The sequence below is a fragment of the Narcine bancroftii genome, chromosome 3, assembly GCF_036971445.1.
Source record: "Narcine bancroftii isolate sNarBan1 chromosome 3, sNarBan1.hap1, whole genome shotgun sequence".
NCBI classification, from domain to species: Eukaryota; Metazoa; Chordata; class Chondrichthyes; order Torpediniformes; family Narcinidae; genus Narcine; species Narcine bancroftii.
The window spans coordinates 347,308,778-347,330,837 of record NC_091471.1 but is presented as its reverse complement, the minus strand read 5'-3'; the positions used below and the strand labels follow the sequence as shown (position 1 = coordinate 347,330,837).

The 22,060-nt window shown below is 41.1% G+C and overlaps 1 protein-coding gene across 6 annotated transcripts in view; it reads left to right on the top strand.

Moving 5' to 3' along the window:
• Nucleotides 1–4,799: 4,799 nt before the first annotated feature.
• The window catches only part of LOC138759355 (bMERB domain-containing protein 1-like), a 55,456-nt gene continuing 38,195 nt past the window's right edge, over nt 4,800–22,060 (top strand). For 5 of the 6 annotated variants that reach the window (XM_069929586.1, XM_069929583.1, XM_069929585.1 and 2 more), the window contains exons 1-2: nt 11,229–11,359; nt 18,931–19,051. In XM_069929586.1, coding sequence (XP_069785687.1) covers nt 11,284–11,359; nt 18,931–19,051 — 197 coding nt within the window. In that variant the 5' untranslated portion in view covers nt 11,229–11,283. Of the gene's footprint in view, nt 4,872–11,228; nt 11,360–18,930; nt 19,052–22,060 lie in introns of those variants that run through there. The other variant, XM_069929587.1, reaches the window with a different exon arrangement.

The window sequence follows — 22,060 nt, the reverse complement described above, 5'->3', positions numbered from 1 at the left end:
CTAATTCAGTGTTGAAGATTGGATCACATAGGATCCAAGATGAGCTGGTCAATTGGACTCAAAACTGGCTTGGAGTCAAAGAGCAGCAGTGGAGAGTTTCCATTCTGATTGGTGTTTCACAGGGTTCAGTAATATCTTGCTGATGAATTTGCAATGTGCTCTCGTGATCTTCCTACGAACAAAGGAGCTTCCATCAAAATTGTTAACTTTCTCTTTCCACTGATGTTAGCTTGATCTGACTATTTCCAGCATTTTTGGTTTGTTTGGGAGATTGATCGGCTCACTGAATGGTGTAATGACAACAACCTTGCGCTCAATTTCAGCAAAACCAAAGAGATGATTGTGGACTTCAGGAGGAAGACAGGGGAACATGGCCCAGTCCTCATCGAGGGCTCAGTAGTGGAGAAGGTCAAGAACTTCAAATTCATGGGTGTCAACATCTCCAAGATCTGTCCTGGATCCTCCATGTTGATCTGATCACAAAGAAGGCTTTCCAGCAGCTATACATTGTGAGGTGTCTGAGGCAGTTCGGTATGTCACCGAAGACCCTCAAAAACTTCTACAGGTGTCCTGTGGAGAGCATTCTGGCGGCTTGCATCACTGAGTGGTATGAAGGAGTCAAATTTCAAGACAAGAAAAAACTGCAGAGGGTTGTTAACTCAGCCTGCAACATCACAGGCACCAGATTTCACTCCATTGAGGATATCTACATGAGGTGGTGTCTTTAAAAAAAGCAGCCTCTATCCTTAAATCCCCCCACCACCCAGGCCATACCCTCTTCACTCTGCTACCATTGGGGTAAAAAGGTACAGGAGCCTAAAGATGGGCACTCAGCAGCACAAGGACAGCTTCTTCCCTGGTGCCATCAGATTCCCGGATGGTCAATGAACCAAAGATACTGCCTTACTTTACATGCTCTATTATTATTATTTTATTTTTACAGTAATGTCATAAGGTAATTATAAAATGGACGCTTGCACTCTGACGCTACCACAAAGCATCGAATTTCACGACTTGTTCATGACAATAAATCCTGATTCTGATTTATCTGACACCTAAAGAAAATGATGCAATATGGAGATTGCATATTAAAACAAGGCCTAGCATGCCTATATTAGGTGGAAACAATTCCAAACAACATTTGATAGGACAGCGATGATTATATTTAAGAATAGTTTTGTTACAAAATTAATTAGTTGTCTTATGAATTAGTTTATTTCTTCCAGTAAAAGAATTTATTGCCTATTGACATCACAATATTCTGTAAGCATATCCATCCAAATAATTTGAGTTATGCAGCCTGAGGCTAGAATTAATTAATAATTAAATATAATTTTCAATTGGATGTAAATTAGGTTTTAATTCATTCTTTGTTTTGTAATGAATTTCAGATGGATTTTCATATTTTAACTGATATGTAGCAGGCAGTATGCTTAAAAAAATTAAAGATATGAAATGTTTTGTTTTTAATTCTTGACATACAGGGATACTTGTCAGGGTGGCACGGATAAATTCTTTATATATTGAAATAAATTTAGAAAGATGTGAGATATGTGTTTGCAAATTTGTCCTGTCATTTAGATACCTCAGGTATGGTCCAGAAAAAGAGTTTATTTTCAATGCAAACTAAATTGTGATAGATATAAGATATAGATAAAGAGGTAAGGAGAGAGAGAGAGGGTGTGGAGAGAGAGGGGGGTGTGGAGAGGGATGTATATAAATAGATTATGTATATGAATAGATATATAGACATTTGAGTGTACACGCACACAGAATATATGTGTATAACACACCTAATTGGCAGACTGATTCTAACCTACTCTCATCTTGAATTTGTCCTGTTTTGTATATTTTAAAACTACATTATGAACACATTATGTTCTTGATTTTTCACAATGTGACTCTTTTGAAATTATTTCCACTTGGAACATTTCTTCATGCTTCTGTCATACTGAAATGCATTGTACCCCATTACCATCAGTATGACTCATTCACATTTGGGACCGACATCTGAAAATTACTCAGATGTACACTGTATAGTCTTGTTTGGGATTTAACACATGCATATTAGGCTGTTATCTACACTTAGCAGTTTTGTATTTATGCTGACTTCAAACAGTAAGTAACATCCTGTCTGTCAAGTTAGCTTGGCTATTGTGTGCATTACTGCCACAAATGTAAGTGCCCTGTTGGAATTTCAGTTATCAAATTTGGCTACTCTGTGGGGGAAAAAAATCTCAAATTTAATAGGATTTCGTTAACCAATGCATCATTCCTTTCCCCTCCCCTCCCCGCCCCTCTGATTTTAGCATTTCGAAGGGACCATTATCTCCTTGATCCATTCTTCTATCTTCACCGGCCAGTCCCTTTCCCACACAACTGCAGGAGATGCAACACCTCCCAGCATCTAGAGAATGATGTCTTTAGGTTCCAAGTGAAGTAACAATTTATTTGCACTTTTACCAATCTTGAGGACTGCATTCAGTGCTCAAAATGTGGTCAAGGTCAGAATGGGTGAACCGTTTGTAGAACTTCTTCAATTTGAAGCCAGCTGTTGCTTTAATTTCCCATCCCATTGACCGCTCTATGATGTTTCTTACTTTTCTGTAATGCTGTTCAACATGAGTTCAAGGAACAATTCCAACAGGGCTCATTACAATAATGAGAAGCTAATATTGTTTTTAACCAGCCTTTGATATTTTTTATCTCCACAAATATGATTATATATTTCTGTTTCAATTTGCTTCTTTTTCTCTTCCATCTCTTGATTTTAAAGCAATCATTACCATGACTTTATTGCAGACATACCTTTAAACATCCCCTGCAGCCTAATTCAGTATAATTCCCAGTATCTGGCACCTATGGGATTGGTAGATGCCAGATAAGTGAATAGCCAGTTGCTTGAGATTGCACGCTGCATGGATTGGCAAACTAACTGCAGGGATGGGAGCGGGGAGGTTAATTTTAAACTTTGGTTTCTTTTTACTTAGCATATATTTCAACATATGTCAAGTCTTGAAACTCTCAGAAATCTTTCTCTCAAAAAAAATGAGGGTCGACTTGTTCGCCAGATACACTTTTGAGACCTTAAATCCAGCTCAAAATCTGCTGGGCACCGATTCAGCACATAAGTCGACCCGTAAACTGATTTGGCGTATAGGTTGACCCTTGAAAAATCAAAAAATAACCCAACTACAACAAATTTTCATTTAAAATTTTATTGAACATAATTTTTATTGAACAAAAACACATTTAGAACCTTTCAAAATCATTATTATCATCTGAGGCAAAGATGGCAGGAAACACATCCATTCTTTCACTGTTTAAACAGTCATTATACAGGTCCTAGTCTGTATCTTGTCTACCGGCACCACCTACGGCTCCTAGAACGCTTCCACCAGCGTTGTCTCCGCTCCATCCTCAACATCCATTGGAGCACTTTCATCCCTAACGTCGAAGTACTCGAGATGGCAGAGGTCGACAGCATCGAGTCCACGCTGCTGAAGATCCAGCTGCGCTGGATGGGTCACGTCTCCAGAATGGAGGACCATCGCCTTCCCAAGATCGTGTTATATGGCGAGCTCTCCACTGGCCACCGTGACAGAGGTGCACCAAAGAAAAGGTACAAGGACTGCCTAAAGAAATCTCTTGGTGCCTGCCACATTGACCACCGCCAGTGGGCTGATAACGCCTCAAACCGTGCATCTTGGCGCCTCACAGTTCGGCGGGCAGCAACCTCCTTTGAAGAAGACCGCAGAGCCCACCTCACTGACAAACGGCAAAGGAGGAAAAACCCAACACCCAACCCCAACCCACCAATTTTCCGCTGCAACCGTGTCTGCCTGTCCCGCATCGGACTTGTCAGCCACAAATGAGCCTGCAGCTGACGTGGACTTTTTACCCCCTCCATAAATCTTCGTCCGCGAAGCCAAGCCAAAGAGTCTGTATCTGATGAGGCTGCTTCAGCTTCATCATCCATCAGTCCCACATCAAATCCTCTTCTGTGCCATCAATTGCATAAGAGATACCTCACTTATTAAATAATTTTATTAGCCTCTACTTTCACTTTGTCCATGCTTTGAGCACTACGTCACAGAGCACATTGAGTGATGCAGCTCGCATTGTCCTGCCTTTTGTAAATGACTTTTCTGCACTCGTCGTGTATGTATTCCATTCCTTGCGCACATGGCCTTTGAATGGCTTGTTCTAGCAGACATCAAGAGGTTGCAATAAAGACTCCAAACCACCTGGGATAGCCGCCATGTAAGAGTTATTTTCTCCTAATCTAGTTTAAGTGTTCTCAGTTAAGTGACATATCCCAGACCATCACTGTTCCTTGCACAAACTGCCTGGTTGCCTGTTCCACACATTGTCTATCCATAGTTCTACACCATTTTCATCTATCCATCCTTTTTTCATGAAAATGTACAAAAAAATACCTGCTGGGAATTTTAGGTTGAATTTTGCATTTGAAGATTTCCATGGGCCCTAACTTTTGGGGGTCGACTTGTAGGCCGACAAATGCCCAACATCTGAGGCGTCGTGATTTTTGGACGTAGACCTGTATGCCCAATATATGATAAGATTCTTAAAATGAGGTTGAAAAAGTGTGTGTGTGTTTTGGGGTGGGGTGGGGTGGGGGGGGGGAGGGTCGAAATATACGGTATTTCTTTTCTGCGATGTTTTTTGCTGCTTGCTTGAGGCTGCCAGTTGCTTGAACTCCCGAAAATGGGGATTTTACTGTGCAACTTGTTTTTTTTACCAATTCGTGATTTTAAATATTGACTCTGTCTTTCCTTCAGTTGCTGCTTTACCTGCATTGTGCTCAGATATCATCCATCAAAACAGGACAAACAGCCTTCTGTAATGTGGTAGGGGTCGGTTTATTCTTCCTACTATGTTTTAATATTATAGCTATGGTGAAGGAAAGGATGTTAACGTAAATAAAGAATTGTTCCCGTTTCAATCTTTAGTTTATGTCATTAAAATCAATCCTGAAGAGTTGCCGCATTGGTACTTTTGCTCACTAGATGTCAGTGCATTGACAAAACTACTGTTGCTGCCATTAATCTTCTTCTTCTTCTTTGGCTTGGCTTCGCGGACGAAGATTTATGGAGGGGGTAAAAAGTCCATGTCAGCTGCAGGCTCGTTTGTGGCTGACAAGTCCGAGGCGGGACAGGCAGACACGGTTGCAGCGGCTGCAGGGGAAAATTGGTTGGTTGGGGTTGGGTGTTGGGTTTTTCCTCCTTTGACTTTTGTCAGTGAGGTGGGCTCTGCGGTCTTCTTCAAAGGAGGTTGCTGCCCGCCAAACTGTGAGGCGCCAAGATGTACGGTTTGAGGCGATATCAGCCCATTGGCGGTGGTCAATGTGGCAGGCACCAAGAGATTTCTTTAGGCAGTCCTTCTTTGGTGCACCTCTGTCACGGTGGCCAGTGGAGAGCTCGCCATGACAAAAATACTGTTGCTGCCATTAATAGTAACTGACAAATCAGGTTTACGGAGTGCAGCGTGAGAGCTCAGGTCCAAAAGTAAAATGTTTCAAATAATTAAAATCTGAAATGAAATTATGAATATTTTATTTGGCCAGGCACCATCTGTCAATAAAAATTCTAGAACTGGGAAAAGCTGTAAAATGCTAATATGAATGCTGCATGACCTGCTGAGTTTCTCCAACACATTTGTGTGTTGCACATGCCCTAGTGTGTACAGACTTGCTTATTTAATTTGCTTCCAACAGTTCTCAGTTCTGAGGATGTTCATCAAAAGGAAACCAACTTATTGTTTTCTTCCATTCCTGTTGTTTCGCCTGCTCAGTAAGAGCTGGCATTGATATATGGCTGACTCTTTGTAAGAATGCCATTTATCACAGCAGCAAGAAGAAAAGGCATGTCAGAAGGGCGATGTTATGGTAGTCATGGGGGATTTTAACAAGCAAGTAGATTGGGAAAACTACATTGAGACTGGATCACGAGAGAGAATTTGTAGAAAGCCCACGCGATTACTTTTTAGACCAAATTTTTAGAGCCTACGAGGGGATTGAGTGTATAACATTGGGTGTTGTGTAATGCACCAGAGAGGATGAGAGTTTAGAGTAGAGGAACCATTGTGGGACCGTGTTCACAATGTGATTGTGTTCAACTTGAGGTTTAACAAGGAGTAACTGAAGTCAGAGGTGTAAAGGGAATTACTGTGGCATGAGAGAGGAAATGGCGAAAGTAGATGGGAAGGAGGCACTAGTAGGGAAGATAGCAGATCAGCAATGGTTGGAGTTTCTGCAAGAAATGAAGTGCAGGATGAATACATATCGAAAAAAATGGAAAAACATCACACTGTGGCTGACGAGGGAAGTCAAACCCAATGTAAAAACAAAATTAGTGGGAAGATGGGGGATTGGGAAGCTTTTTTTAAAAAAAAAATGTTGCAGAAGGTTATGGGAAAAACTCATGAAGAGGGAAGAGATTATGTATGAAAGTTAGCTAGCAAATAATATCAAACAGGATACGAAAAAAGCTTCTTAAATTATATAAAGAGTAAAAGGGAGGTGGGAGTAGAAACAAGACCACTAGAAAGTTATGCTAGAGAAATAATAATGGGAGACAAGGAGATGTCAGAGAAACTTCACTGTGGATGTCAAAGGGTTTCAGGGAAGGAAAGTGAGTGCGTTACTATTTCAAGGGAGAAGGTATTTGGAAAGCTGAATGGTCTAAGGGTGAATAAGTCTCCTGCAACAGATGGATTTGTACCCTTGGGTTCTGACAGAAGTAGAGGTGGAGTTTGTGGAGGCATGGGTCATGCACTTCCAGGAATCAATAGATTCCGGAGGACCATAAAATCATAATGTCACCCTACTATTCAAGAAGGGGGAAGGAGACAACAGAAAAGCAATTATAGACCAGTTAGCCTGATGTCAGTGGTTGGGAAGATGCTGCAGTCAATTGTCAAGCATGATGTTACAGAATACCTGGAGGCACATGAAAGGAAAATCTTGCTTGACACACCTATTAGAATTCTTTGAAGAAGGGGCAAGATAAGAGAAGCAGTGAATGATGTGTATTTTGATTTTCAGAAGGCCTTTGACAAGGTGCTACACATAAGGCTATGTAACAGGATAAGAGCCCATGATATAACAGGAAACATATTCGCGTGGGTAGAGCATTGGCTGATTGACAGGAAGCAGAGTGTTGGAATACAGGGATCATACTCTGGTTGGCTGCCAGTTTCCGCAGGGGTCGGTGTTGGGGCAGCTTCCTTTTATGTTACATATTAATGATTTGGATGATGGAATGAATGGCTTTGTGGCCAAGTTTGCAGATGTTATGAAAGTTGGTGGATGAGCAGGTAGTGATGCAGAAGGACTTAGACAAACTAGGAGAGTGGGCGGAGAAGTGGCAAATGGAGTACAATGCCAGAAAGTGGATGGTCATGCACTTTGGTAGAAGAAATAAGCGAACAGATTATATTTTATATGGGGAAAGAAAATTGAAAATACCCAGATGCAAAGGGACCTGGGAGTCTTCATACAAGAAGAAGGCATTCATTTCAAGAGGAATAGAATATAAATGCAAGGATGTGATGTTGAGGCTTTATAAGACACTGGGGAGACCTCACTTGGAGGATTGTGAGCAGTTCTGGGGTTCTCATTTAAGAAAGGATGTGCTGACATTGGAGAGAGTTCAGAGGATGTTCACAAGGAATTTGGGAATGGAACGGTTATCATTATGAGGAGCAATTGACAGTTCTTTTTTGTACTTGTTGAAATTTAGGAAAATGAGAGGGATTGCGTTGAAAAACATTGAATGTTGAAAGGCATTGACAGAGTAGATATAGAAAGGCTGTTTTCCAGAAATAAAACACAAAAGACTTGCAGCCACTATAGATGAAAACACCATGTTGGAGAAACTCAGCTGGCTAGCCAGTGTACTTCGTGCAGCATTCATACCTTGATGAAGGGCTCAAGCCTGAAATGCTTTGCTACATAAAGTACACTGGTTGACCAGCTGAGTTTCTCCAGCGTCGTGCTTTTACTGTTTCCCATGGTGGGAGAGTCTAGGCCAAGAGGGGACAACTTCAGGATTGAAGGGCATCTGCAGAGAACTCAGATTTGTTGAAATTTCTTCACCCAGTGGGTGGTAAATCAGTGGAATTTGTTGCTTCAGACGGTTGTGGAAACATATTACAATAGTAATATTGTAAATTCAATAGAACACCGAACATTACAGTACAATGCAATATTGTCAATTAAAATGACAATGGAACTTGCTATCAAGTCCCTTCCTTTCTGGTTTTTCCTTCACAAGCTCTACTTAATCCAGAAGTCCATCTTATTGCTTCTGCACTTCAGATGCCAAGATTCTAATTTTGAGCTCAACTCCAAATCCTAATCACTGAGGTGGCAATTCTTTGTGTCATTGTGCAAGGCCTTGACATTTAGGATTGGAATGAATCAAAATTTGTTGTCATTGATCGTCTCACAAAATTGGATACTTTATGGAAGCAGTGCAGTGCAAATATTGCTAAGTTGCATTTAAAAATAAATAAATAGTGCAAGAAAATAGGATAAAGTGAGGTAGTTCCTGTGATTAATCTGATGGCAAAGGGGAAGAAACTGTCCTTGCGCTGCTGGGTGCTTGTTTTCAGGCTTCTGTACCTTTTTTCCTGATGGTAGCAGTGTGGGTGGTGGGGGTCCTTGAGGATTGAGGCTGCTTTCTTAAGTTACCACCTCTTGTAGATGTCCTCGATGGAGTGAAGACAAGATGTCGCCTGCTGAGTTAACAACTCTCTGGTGTATTTTCCTGTCATGTGCATGCAATCAGCCAGAATGCTCTCCACGGTACACCTGTAGAAATTTTCAAGAGTCTTTGGTGATATACCAAATCTTCTCAAACTCTGCACAAAATGTAGCTGCTGGTGAGCCTTCTTCGGGATTGCATTGACGTGGAGGTCCCAGAACAGATCCTCAGAGATGTTGACACCTAGGAATTTGATGTTCTTGACCCTCTCCACTGCTGACCCCTTGAGGAGAATTGGTTTGGGTTCACCTGATTTCCACAATCAGCTCCTTGATTTTGCTAACGTTAATTGCAAGGGTGTTGTTGTGACACCTCTCAACTAACTGATCTATCTCCCTCCTGTATGCTTCCTCATTGCTGTCTGAGCTTCTGCCAACAACTGTCGTGTCATCAGCAAATTTGTAGACGGCATTTGTATTGTGCCTGGCCACACAGTCATGGGTTTAGAGTGACTAGAGCAGTGGGCAGAGCATGCATCTTTGAGGTGCACCTGTGTTGATTGTCAGTGAGGAGGAGAAGTTGTTTCCAATTCGTACTGACTGTGGTTTTCCGACGAGGAAGGATCCCGTTGCTGGGTGGGTGGGGGTGGTGGTACAGAGGCCCAGGGTTTGGAGCTTGTTGCCCAATACTGAGGGAATGGAGTTGTTGAAGACTGAGCTGTAGTCGAATGACTGGTGAATCTGGAAAAAAAAGTCACCACAAAGCTTTCCTTGAATGTGTATGGATTATAGCTGATGTTAAATTCTAATCTATTGTCTTGCTCATTCCCCTGAAACTTATTAAGCATCTATTGGTTGTATTGTGTTTTAGCTCTTCCTGTAAACTTTGTACCTACCAATCCCCAGTGCCTAATATCCTGTTGATCCCTTGACTCCATAAAGTCCTGTTAGATGCTTTTCTCAAGGATTGGCACACGATAAATGCAATGATATTGGACATAACAAACTGTTAAAATTATTAAACAAACACATTGCCAACCTGTTGAAAGCAAGAAAGAAAAGGTGAGAAAATCTTGTTGGTGTTGAAAATAATGGAAAGCAACCTCAAATGGTTTAGCCCTGTTTGAAACATTTGACAACCCTTTGATTGACATAACATGAAAGGGAACATGCTACTACTGGAAAGGGGAAATGAGAGGCTGTGATGAGGATAAGTAAAAGGTTCAGAAGAAATGGTAACATGAGAAACATTGGATGAAAGAACAGACTTCATAGGAGCCATTGGACTTTGAGGCAATTGTTGGCTTGGTCTGATATCAATGGGTGGTGGAGTGGGCTCTGATGTTCTACCATGTCAATGACCTCCACAACATTGTTTACTATTTTTTTTTCTCTGCAGTTTCCTGCAACTGTGGAGACTTCTGGGTAAGAGGCCTGTGTTGATAATGTTGGCAAATGTCAGGTTTGACATTTGAGGGTGGTGAGTTCTTCAGGTGATGTGGGCATTGAGCATGCTGCCCTTGAGGATGTTTAGCAAAGAGAGGGAGTTGAGGGCTACACCAGCAGAAGGAAGGGGAACATCTTGGACTTCGATGGACCGTCCTGGTAATATGGAGCCTTTGAACTCTTAGGCATGCTGACCCCTCAGGATAAGTGTTCTTGCAGGTTTGGAGGGAGGATTTTGCTCTGTATTACCGCTATTACTTTCCATCTTCAGCTTAGATCTGAACTTGACTGTCCACGTCCCAAATGTTGAACATGCCAATTTAGAAGGTACTGCAATAGGAGCTTGGCTTTATTTCAGGAGATTTAAAGGCACAGTGTTCCTTCAAGTAACGATTAGGCAACAGTGCTGTCCAGGGAAAGTTGAGTGAATGATTAAATAATTCCATCCCTCCTGGGTTCAGATGGCTTTCCTTGCATTTTACCCCGCTTCAGGCAGCCACCTCAGCAGAAATGCATGAACCAACATCATACTCCACACGTTTAAACGTGAAGCAATGCCCCAGCTGGAGGTTTCATGTCATGGGGCACTACTTTAGATGCTTAGGTCAGTGGGTGTTTTTTCCTCCTCTCTAAAACCATTTGCGATTCTGAATATAAAAGGTGATGAAAATCGTGGCCCAAGCGACTTGCAAATGAGCAGAATGAAACTGATGCTTGGCGGTGACCATCAGTGGAGGGAACAGCACAGCCGACCATTCGATTTGCAATTTCTATCAAAAAGATATTTTTAAACTGGAGAACAGAATCGTTGCCAAGAAACCCTTCCCTAAGCGACAACGCCGTCAGAATCCAGCAGGTGTCTCTGAAAGTCGGCTCGGTGCGTCCACCTCCCTGGGCAATTTCCGAACTCCACACTCAGACCGGTCCAGCCCTCGGGCTGGGGCTTGGGGGGGGGGGGGGGGCGGCTGCTGCTCGGCCACTGAAGTGAAGCAACGGGGAGAAGGGTCGCCTGCCGGAATCCCGAAGGGTGCTGACCCGTAACAAGGCGCAAGGGTTGGAGTGGGGGGCAGAAAGTGCAAGTGCGGTGCTGTTTTAAAATTTACTGAATCATGGAGAATGAAAAACCATGCGCAAAACATTACGGATCTCTGGGATCAACTACGTGGAGTGCAGACGCTGGAAAAGGTAAATGAAAAGACCAATTCGAGCCTGGCAGCTCTGCACCCAGGTTGGAACGATGTTCAAGTCACCGCGGGAGGGGCTTCATTGGGTTTGGTGGCAACGTGAACACTGGGGCTTCTTGCAATTTATTTGAGGTTATTTATTGCAAGCGTTTGTGCTGCATTTAAAAAAATTGCTGCAGGACACCAAACCTTGAGTGTCGGGATGCAGGTGAGTTAATCTCCTTCATCGTTACTTGAAGGAACACTGAGCCTTGAAATCTCCTGGAACAAAGCCAAGCTCCTATTGCAGTACCTTCGAAATGGGCATGTTCAACATTTGGGACGTGGACAGTCCCCTTCGGAGCGGGCATCCGAAGCCCAGAGTCGCCCAGGTGTGCGGAAGAAGCCGCCTGTCACCCTCCGGACTGCGCGGATGGGTTGGCGGGGCTGAGCGGCCGCGTCCATCATTGCCAACCTGGCACGTCGACGGAGCTTCCCGGGTCTCTCAAGGCGGTCGGAGAAGGAGAGAGGTCGAACCCTCGAACAAGGGCTGAAATCCCTGCTTGCTGCTCAGTGGCGTCAACTCCTGGCGTCCCCTCCCGAGCCAGAATCTTTCCTCCTGGTTTTTGTACTAATGCTACTGGTAACCATATACAGCACAGAACAGGCCAGTTCGGCCCTACTAGTCCATGCCAGAACAAATCCCCACCCTCCTCCTCCCACTGACCAGCACCTGGTCCATACCCCTCCAATCCTCTCCCCTCCATGTAATTATCCAGTCTTTCCTTAAATGTAAATAACGACCTCCGCAGGAAGCTTATTCCACATCCCAACCACCCTCTGCGTGAAGAAATTTCCCCTCATGTTCCCCTTATAATTTTCCCCCTTCAATCTCAAATCATGGCCCCTGGTTTGAATATCCCCCCCCCCCCCCACTCTTAATTGAAAAAGCCTATCCACGTTGACTCTGTCCCTTTTAAAAGCTTGAACACCTCCATCAAATCCCCCCTTCAATCTTCTACGCTCCAGAGAAAAAAAAGCCCCAGGCTGCTCAACCTCTCTCTGTAACTCAAACCCTGACATCCTGTCAACATTCTGGTGTGAGTCGTAATTCCCGTCTATCACTAAATGTAATGACAATATTAGTGAGAGCTGTGGCGGATTAACTACCCCCTCCCCATTGAATAGAATAAAATGACTTTAAATAACTTGTATTAGAGATTCTCGCGGGGGGGGGGGGGTCATTCAGACTATCCAAGGGGTCGATAGAATATTAGATTCAGAGGTTCCTGCTCCTGCTGCCCCTCTCTTTGTGCCCCCCCCCCCCCACTTAAATCTACTCATGGTTAATCTGCCACTGAGTGAGATAAATAACTGGCAAAATTAAAATCACACCTTTAAATATCATAAGCTCAGCCTAAATGTATTTATATTTACACAGTTGTATGCAGTTAAAGTGAAAATTTGGTAAGAAGATGATAGAATTCAAAATAAAAATGTTTAATTGCGACTTAATTCTCAAAAAAGTTATTGGCATGCATTCACGAATACTGATGACCACAATATTGTAGCTAAAACACCAGAAAAATTTGTTGAAAGCAGCGACTATAAAAACACCAGCAACAACAAAAACAACCACGCGTGCTCGTTGCGCGTGCAGACAAAACCACATGATTTGAAGCACCATTGTAATTGGGTAATGATGACAGCTCTGACCGGAGCGCATTCGAGGTTCAGAAAGTAAATTATCATCGAGTTTTAGCCTTTTAGGTATATTGATACATGTAAACTAGCTTTACAAAAAAAATGTTTTTGCCATTGTGGGATATTTTCATAAAAAATAATAAATTTCTGCTGAAAACTGAACAAAAATTTTATAGACAGTCATTTTGGTGTCAGCCTCCTCTGATGGTGTCACCCAGTGCGGTCCACACCCCCCTAGTGACACCAGTGCTGTTACTCAACCTTGATTCAAATTAGCTGTTAAGTTCCAAGATGTATATAAAAGTAATTTTTTTTTCGGTATCAATTTGCTAGTCACATTGCTTTTATAATTGTAGAAATTTTGGAAATGGTTGTTCACAGAATGAGAACTGGGTGCTTGGATCAAGGGCGTTTTCAATGTGGGAGCAACAAGATATCTGCACTTGGCATTGAACTTCATCTGTTTGTCGTCTATATTTTTTGGCAGGAAGTGGATTGGATTTGAGTTTCAGAGGAGCTTTTGAGATCTTGTGTGACAATATCTATTGGTAAGGGAAAATACTGAACACCACAACAAATTTCACATTCTCACTTAAGGGTCCCTTTGTAAGGATGAAGCTTGACTGCATGCCTGGCTCAGCTCGAACCAATCTGGTTTCTCCTGAGATGTACTTGCTTCATGCCACCGTGGTACCATCTTAAAGTTTGATGATGCAAGAAAATGAATTTAATTGTAAATTCACTAAATTAGATCGATCCTTGGAAATCATTGCCCTTGAATACATGTCATAGGCCTGCTTCATGCATTGTTGATTGATTATGTTATCAGGAATTTATTTCCAAATATTTTTAACATTGAAAAACATACAGAATTGCTCCTATATATAAATGCTTTTTTAAAATCTGATTGCAATCTGCTTCTATCCTGATTTGCAGGACCATCAACTGCATCATATCCAATACAAGTGATAAAATCATAAACAGCATTTAATTCAGTAAAATCAACGATCAGGATTGAGCAACAGAATACTATCTATTGAAACTATCGTTCAAAAGGCTCACTGTCTTCATTTGGCTGTAAACATTCTCTGGAGGAGTGAACATCCTCTTGATCATAACCAATGCATTGACATAACGTAGATAGCCTTTTGCACCTCGATGCACTGACTAACCTAATTTTAGTTTACTCGTTGAGTTAATCAGACTCTAATTTGCAATATGAATGTTTTTACTTTAAAAAAAAAACTTTGTAAATTTTAAATGAAAATCTGTATGTCAATTTATGTTAAATTTAAAAAAAATATAATTTTACCTCTGGTCTCCAATAAAACAGATATTCCATAAAATTATTTTGACCAACTGCCATAGAATGAGTCAGGTCAACACATATTAGTTCGATCTCTATTTCATGACTTAAAAAAAACCTTGCCCCCAGGATCACTTGAAGTAGCTACGTGATTTGGTTCTCAAATTAATGTTCAGTGTATGAGAGATGGAAAGAAAGGTGCAAACAATTGGATGAGGTTGATGGATTAATTTAAAAGAGCTTTGAATTATATTCTTCTAACTGTGACTATTGACAGGTTGGATTGAACAAGTGGGATTTTTGGCTGTGAAGATTCATTGGAGATTTGATTGGTATGCTTAAAACCACCAAGGGTAAATAAGGAAAAACTGTTTCCAGTGAGTAAGCAAAACGCGTAAATGTGAAGTCATAGCCAAAAGCCCCAGTGAGAACGTGATTTTTTTAAAAAATGAATGCACGTTGAAACTGCAAAGCACCACCAGAAAGTGTTGGAAGCAGATTCGATAAACTTCCAGAAGGGAACAAGATCTATATTTGAAGAATAATGCAGTGGTGGGATGTGTGTCTGTCAGCTGACATGGGAATGATGAATTGACTGGCCTTTCATCTGTTCTCAATGACTCAGTGAAAATATAAAGAAAACAACACTAGCAAGCTTGAGCAATCTACTAAAAATATTTGCTTTTGCGTGCATTCTTTAGAAAGGATAGACCAGTACTCATTCATTATGATAAAACTGATCCACATTTGTAACATCAGTCAGTTTGTGAGAGGAAAACAGAGTACTGAAAGAGAGAAAAAGAAAACTTATGTTTTCTGAAAGGAACTGTCCGTTTCAGTTCTCTAGACTTGAGTATATTTGTATGATTTGTTTTCACCAGTGATATCTGCACAATTCAAGAAGATCTGATCAAAAATAACTGTCACAAAACATTCTAGATTTTTGATGAAGCATATTATTATACAAGAAACTTGAATTGTGGTAGAACCCACTTAATTGTATCACATTTTGAAAACAATCTCTCAGTTAGGCTCAAAATATAAAATGTGCACCCAATTCCTTGTATTAAGCTATTCCGTTGAATTCATTACCTCAAGAATAACACACCACTAAACTACCTCAGCATTTACCAGCACCTAACCTGTCAAACCATTAAAAAAATTTGCAAATTGCTTAACTTATACTTTTCTATCATTTTGCTTTTCTGCTGTCCATAATGAGCAGAATAAAAATATTGTTGAATTTTCATGATATAAGTTCAAAGTTTGGATTTATTGGCATTCACCCTGGGATTCTTTGTCCTGCAGGTGAGGCAGAATTACCATTTATTGGTAGTGTAAAAAAAAACTGACCTCGAGAAGATATATACACATGTAAATAAATAAAGAAATGGAAACAAATGTTGCAATGCAGAGAGAGAGAGAGAGAGAAAAAGCATTTTCTTTCACTTTTCTCTAAACTTCCTTTCTTCTGTCCCTATTGTTACCTGCTGTATTCCATGTGACCCTTACTTCTGAGAGAAACTGACTTGGTGAGCCACTATTGATGCCAGGACTTGATGGTTTAATATCAACACATTGGGTACCAGTTATTTTTTTCCTTTTGACTTACCCACGGGATGCATTTTAATTGTGGCATTACATCACCGCATACCAGTTTCAAATCGACACCTGCAGCTCGATAATAATGTTTGGCACTTCTGTTTTCCTTCAAAATATATTTTATTTTCTGTGGTGATGTTGAGAAATTACTTATTTGTTTTCAGAGGATTAATGTGTCAAATTAGATCATTAAAATATCTACCATTTAAAAATATATTGGGAGAGAACATCCTTTTAATATTTTGTTTCAATAGTTTTTCCTTCCCATTTCTTGCCCTCTTGCCATTCATTTATCTTTCCTATAACTATCTTCCCTTTATGAAAAATTCATTTTGGTTTAAAGGTAAAATCATTCTATTTACTATTGCATATGCTTTGTCTGTCTTCTTGGGGCAAGCGGGGAGGGGGGTTATAATTCCTTCCATACCCAGTCTCTCCTAACAGTTTTTTGATGCTCGGTTTGGATACTGACAGACCACTGAAAAGCAAAAAAAAATAGGAGCATTGTTTTATCCAGCTGCTTGCACAGTCCGATTAAAATATAGACTCTCCCCAACATTGTGAGTCACAGAAGAGAAGTGAATAATGACGGCAACCCCTTTTAAAATAGGAAAAGTTTATGAATTTATAGGCAAGATTTTAATTAGCTGATCTTGCATTGATTTGGCAAGTGTTGTTCCAACTGTCCATAGTGGAGAAAAGCCAAAGGTGGATTATTTATTTTGTTAGAATTGAGATCATAATCTTATTCAGGTTGGTACATTGGTGGGATTTATCTTGGGATACTAGAAGAAAGAGTTGATGAAAGACATGATGGTTATCTAAAGAGCTGTTGAACCATGGGAAAGTGCCAGCAAATTGGAAATGGCCCTATCTGATGTGATGGAGTAGATGTTGGCAGTTAAAGAATTTGCAAGTCTCAAGTGTCTCTTAATTGAATTAGTTATTGGAAATAAAGTTTAGGATTATTTTAAGGTAATATCATTCAGGAACTGAGTTAGAAGATCCTACATGGGGTACACAAATATTATCCTAATAGTATGTGTTTGAAAAGCTGAATTACATTGAGCAATTCCTTTACCACCCCTCTCTCGTATTCCAACCTCTCCTCTTCAGAACAGTCTGTTATCCGCCACAATCCCAGCCTCACCATCAAACCTGCAGTCATGGGTGGTGAAGTTATGATCTGGCACACTGACCTCTACCCTGATCTCAAACTCACCTGGTTCATCTCTGATAACACTTTTCCCTTCCTGGCTCTCTCTGTTTCCATCTCAGGCGACAAGATTTCCACTGACATAAGCTACTAACCCTCCACAACTACCTTGACTAAACTTCCTCACACCCTGTCCCCTGCAAGGGTTCTATCCCCTTCTCTCAATTTCTCTGTCTCCGACGCATCTGTTCCCAAGGTGAGGTATTCTAGTCCAGATCTTCCAAAATGTCTGCCTTCTTCCACAAACATAACTTCCCCTTCACCACCATCAACTCAGCCCTCACCCACATCTCCTCCATTTGCTCCTCATCTTTCCTGGCTCCCAGACTCAAGCAACATAGAATCCTCCTCATCCTCACCTACAACTCCACCAGCTTCTGCATTCATTATCTACCAAAATTCCCACCACCAGACACATTTTTTCTCCTCCTCCCCTCTCGGCCTTCCGCAGGGACCCTTCCCTCCGTGATTCCCTCGTGCACTCATCCCTCCCCACCCTTCGCACCCCCGACACCTTCCCCTGTGTCCACAGGAGGTGCAACACTTGCATCCATATCTCTTCCTCACCTCGGTCCGGGGCCCCAAAAAGGCCTTTCACGTGAAGCAACACTTCACTTGTCCAGTTCTGGCCACCTAACTACAGGAAGGATATCAGTAAGATTGAAAGGGTGCAGAGAAGATTTACTTGGATGTTGCCAGGTCTTCAGGAGTTGAGTTGCAGGCAAAGATTAAACAGGTTAGGACTTTATTCCTTGGAGCGTATAAGAATGAGGGGAGATTTGATAGAGGTTTACAAAATTATGAGGGGTATAGACAAAGAATAGGCTCTTTATACTTAGGTTAAGAGAGATAAATACAAAAGGACATGGCTTTAAGATAAAGGGAAATTAGGGGGAACATAGAGTGGTGGGAGTGTGGAACAAGCTGCCATCTGATGTGGTAAATGCAGGCTCAGTCTTAAAAGATTTAAGAATATATTGATGGGAGAGGTCTGAAGGGTTATGGAATGGGTGCAGGTCAGTGGGACAAGTGGAATGATATTTTGGCACAGACTAGAAGGGCTGAAAGGCCTGTTTTCTGTGCTGTAGTGTTTTATGGTGAAGCGGTGAATGACTTGTTCTTCTAATTGTTTTCAGTGCACACAATGTCTAGTCTGCATTGGTAAAGCCATATATAGATTGAGTGTGCAATTCCCAGAACCTCTCCCCTTTAATTCTCCATCCCAGTCCTACTCTGACCTCTCTTTTCCAATCACCGACACTCAAAAAAAAAAAGCCCCAAAGCATGTGTGAAGAATATAATTTTAATCTTCATATAGGATTGGCATGGGGGGCATGGTTAGCGTAACAGCATAGCTATTACATCGCCGGCGACCCAGGTCCGAATCCGGCGCTGTCTCCAAGAAGTTTGTATGTTCTCTCATGTTGTGTGGGTTTCCTCTGGGCGCAATGCTTTCCTCCCACTGTTTAAATGTACCGAGGTTGTAGGTTAATTGGGGTATTGTGGCAGTTCTCCGGACACCATATCGTTTTTCAGTGAACCATGCTTTCCAGTTTCTGTCGCAGCTGAGCTGCTGGGTTTTTTGCAGCATTCACTTTTCATTCATTTTTCCAACAACTGCAGATATTATAATCCATGATTCCAGCATTGTTTCTCTCTCATGTTATTTGTTTCTTCCTCCACAGTCAGTGGCCAAGCTCCCGGAATGTTTTCAGCAGTTTTAGTCATTATTTCAATTCCTTTGATACCTTCCTTTGTATTGCAGAGACAGATATAATATCAATGGCAGATTCTACCATAACTGTGGATGACATTGAGGATGAACTATTTAAAATTGAAAGGATAAGAGATATACTGGTTCGAAGAGAATCTGAACTTCGATATATGTGAGTAGAAGAGATTTACTTGATTTTAACATTCACCGCAGGGACAGCACATGTCATGGTTATTACAGAGCCAGTGACCCAGATTTGAATCTGGCATTCTCTGTAAGGAGTTTGTATGTTCACCCCATGTGCACGTGGTCCAAAGATAGACAAGGTCAGAAGGCTAATTGCTTACATGGTTGTATTTGGGCTTGTGCGCCAGAAGGGCCTGCGACCCTGCTGCATCTCTGAATTAAAATTTTTAAAATCATTGTTGGATGCATTAAAAATGTTGGAGCACATGAGGTTTCCTCTTTACCTTTGCAGTTATTCTAACTGAAGAAGTAACAATGGGAGATAGTAATGTCTACCTCTTCTTTCCTTCTTGTACACATACTCTGTCAAAATTTCAAGGTAAATGATTGAGGCCTTGAAATTCCACCTCACATGAGATGTGATGAAACGGCATTGGGTCATGGAATTGTACCGGTCTCCTCCAGGTCCACTGCTTCAAGTGATTTTTTTTTTATTGTGTGTGCACGTCATGTCTATTTTGTGTTCCTGCTGACATGACAAACAAACAGAAGTGGAACAATGATCAGAACATTGAAGATAAATGACTGAAAAGAGTTAGCTGGTCAAGGACATTCTGTGGTACACTCAGTTCAAAAGGAACTCTGCCTGTTGAAAAGGAAATAAATCCATTGAAGTGCGCGTCTAAAGAACCAAAGACTTGTTGATCCAAACCAAGGCTTTTATTAACTAAAAGACTGGAGCATATCACAAGTAGGTCGACCAGTCCAGAATGACCTGGTCTGGCTAGGAGCAATCTTTTAAGACCTGCCAGTAGGTGTGGCTACACTCTCAGCCAATCACAGTCATCCTACACTTCCATCTGTACATGTACACATTGGTGATAGAATCTGTACTATCATATCCATACAAACCATCAATTATGTATGAAGAATACCTTGAAGAAGGGCTCAGGCCTGACGTTGGTTATATATTTTTACCTCATGAGGGCGCACTTCTGCGTTTTTTACTATAATCACAGCACCTGCAGATTTTCGTGTTTCATTCATATATATAATATAAAATGTTAAATTTTTACCTATGTATGCAAAGCTCTAAAGTAAACCGGATATTGAAGGCCCTCCATATTGTTTAGGACAGAGACATGTTTTTCATTTATTTGCCCCTGGGCTCCACAGTTTTAAATTTGTAATCAAACAATTCACATGTAATTAAAATGTACTGGTGAGCTCAGTAATTGCAAAGGGCCTGGTATTCCAAGGAAGACCTCCACTACTGATAACAGAAGAATTCTCATCAAAATGAAGAAAAATCAGACAGATCAGAAACATGCTTCAGGAGCCAGGTGCTGTTAACTAGCAGGAGAAAATATTTCATTCCAATAAAAGCAATCATCTTGTGCCCTTTGGAAAAATGGGTAGCTACAGTATGAATCCTGCCACCGATGTCCTGAACTCAATGTTCTGATCATTTCTAGGCCAGTTCACATTGAATCTGACCGCTCTGTCCTTGTAGTAGTTCCCATATACAGAGGGTTCAGACCCAAAACGTTGATGACTATTTCTAACTGCAGATGCTGTCTGACCTGCTGAGTTCCTCCAGCAATTCTTTTACTGCTCAAGATTCCAGCACCTGTTTCTCTATTACCGGAGTAACATTTTTAAAAATTTTGCATTTTCAATTTAGAGATGTTCGAACCTGTGCCGCCAAATTTCACCCAATTGGCCTACAACCCTGATATGTTTTTGAGGGTTGGGGGAGGGGGGGAAACTGGAGCACCCAGAGAAAACCCATGCAGACACTTTATGAAGGTGAGGATTAATCCTTTCCACTGAAAGACGAAGCTTAATGTTGCGATAGAGAAATGTGTCCTGAAATTTTCCACAGTGTGGTTGTAGGATCACAGGTAGTCATTTGGCCCATTGACACTATGGACACACATAACTGAGCAATTCATTAGTTCTGTTTGCTGGCTCTCTCCAAAATTCTCTATGAAATCTCCATGCAATTTCTTTTTGAAACTATTGATTGTTTCCACAGTGCCTTTTGGGAGTGAAATTTAGATTGTAACTATCATAAAATGTTTTTCTCTCATTCTCATTTGTCTTTTGCCCAAATTTTTGTCTTTGGTCTTTGAACCATGGGAACAGTTTCCTTCTACAGACTTGCCTGATGCATTATTAATCTTGTACTGTTCTAACAAAAATTCTTGCTCCAAATAAAACAACTTGCATTCTCTAAACTAACCTGATTGTTGAAGATCCTCATTGCTGGAACCATCTCTTTTGTGAATCCTCTTCAGTATTTTGCATCCTTTCTAAAATTGGGGGTCCAGAACTTGACATAATCTCGATTTGTGGCCAAACCAGTTTTAATGCAGGTTCAATGCAATGCTCATCCTGTTAAGACTTTGTGTATCTCAATCTCTTATTGACCACTATTAACCCGCTCTGCTACAGGATTTACAAAAAACTTGGCTTTCTGTTCGTACCCTTGTAAGCTACTTTATTTGAACTTCATTGTCTCTTTATTATTTCTCTCATAAAATAATTTCCTCATTTATTCTAAATTCTAGTTGCCACTTGTTTATTATTTATTCAACCTATTTTGTCTTCTTGCAGCCTGTTGTTATTAGTCACCCTCTATCTAATATTCAGTTGTTGAAATTCATGAGACAATTCCCTTTGAATGCGCTGACATGCCACAAACCCTTCTCTGATTCCATCAGACTTTCTATGATCATTATGTTATTGATTTAGTTAACTCTACATCATGGGAGTTTCAAGTAAGCTATATGCTGCTATAAAATGTATTATATGTCACTGGGCTTGGAAAGCACAATGCCCCCGAGAAAGATTTTGTTACACAGTTGCACTATCTCGCCCCTGAAGCTGACCTAATTCCTGCCCACGTTACCAATTCCAGGCATGGTTCATTCACCTTTCATGGCCCTATAACACTGGTTTTATTTGGATTAAATTTCCATTTAAAAACTCC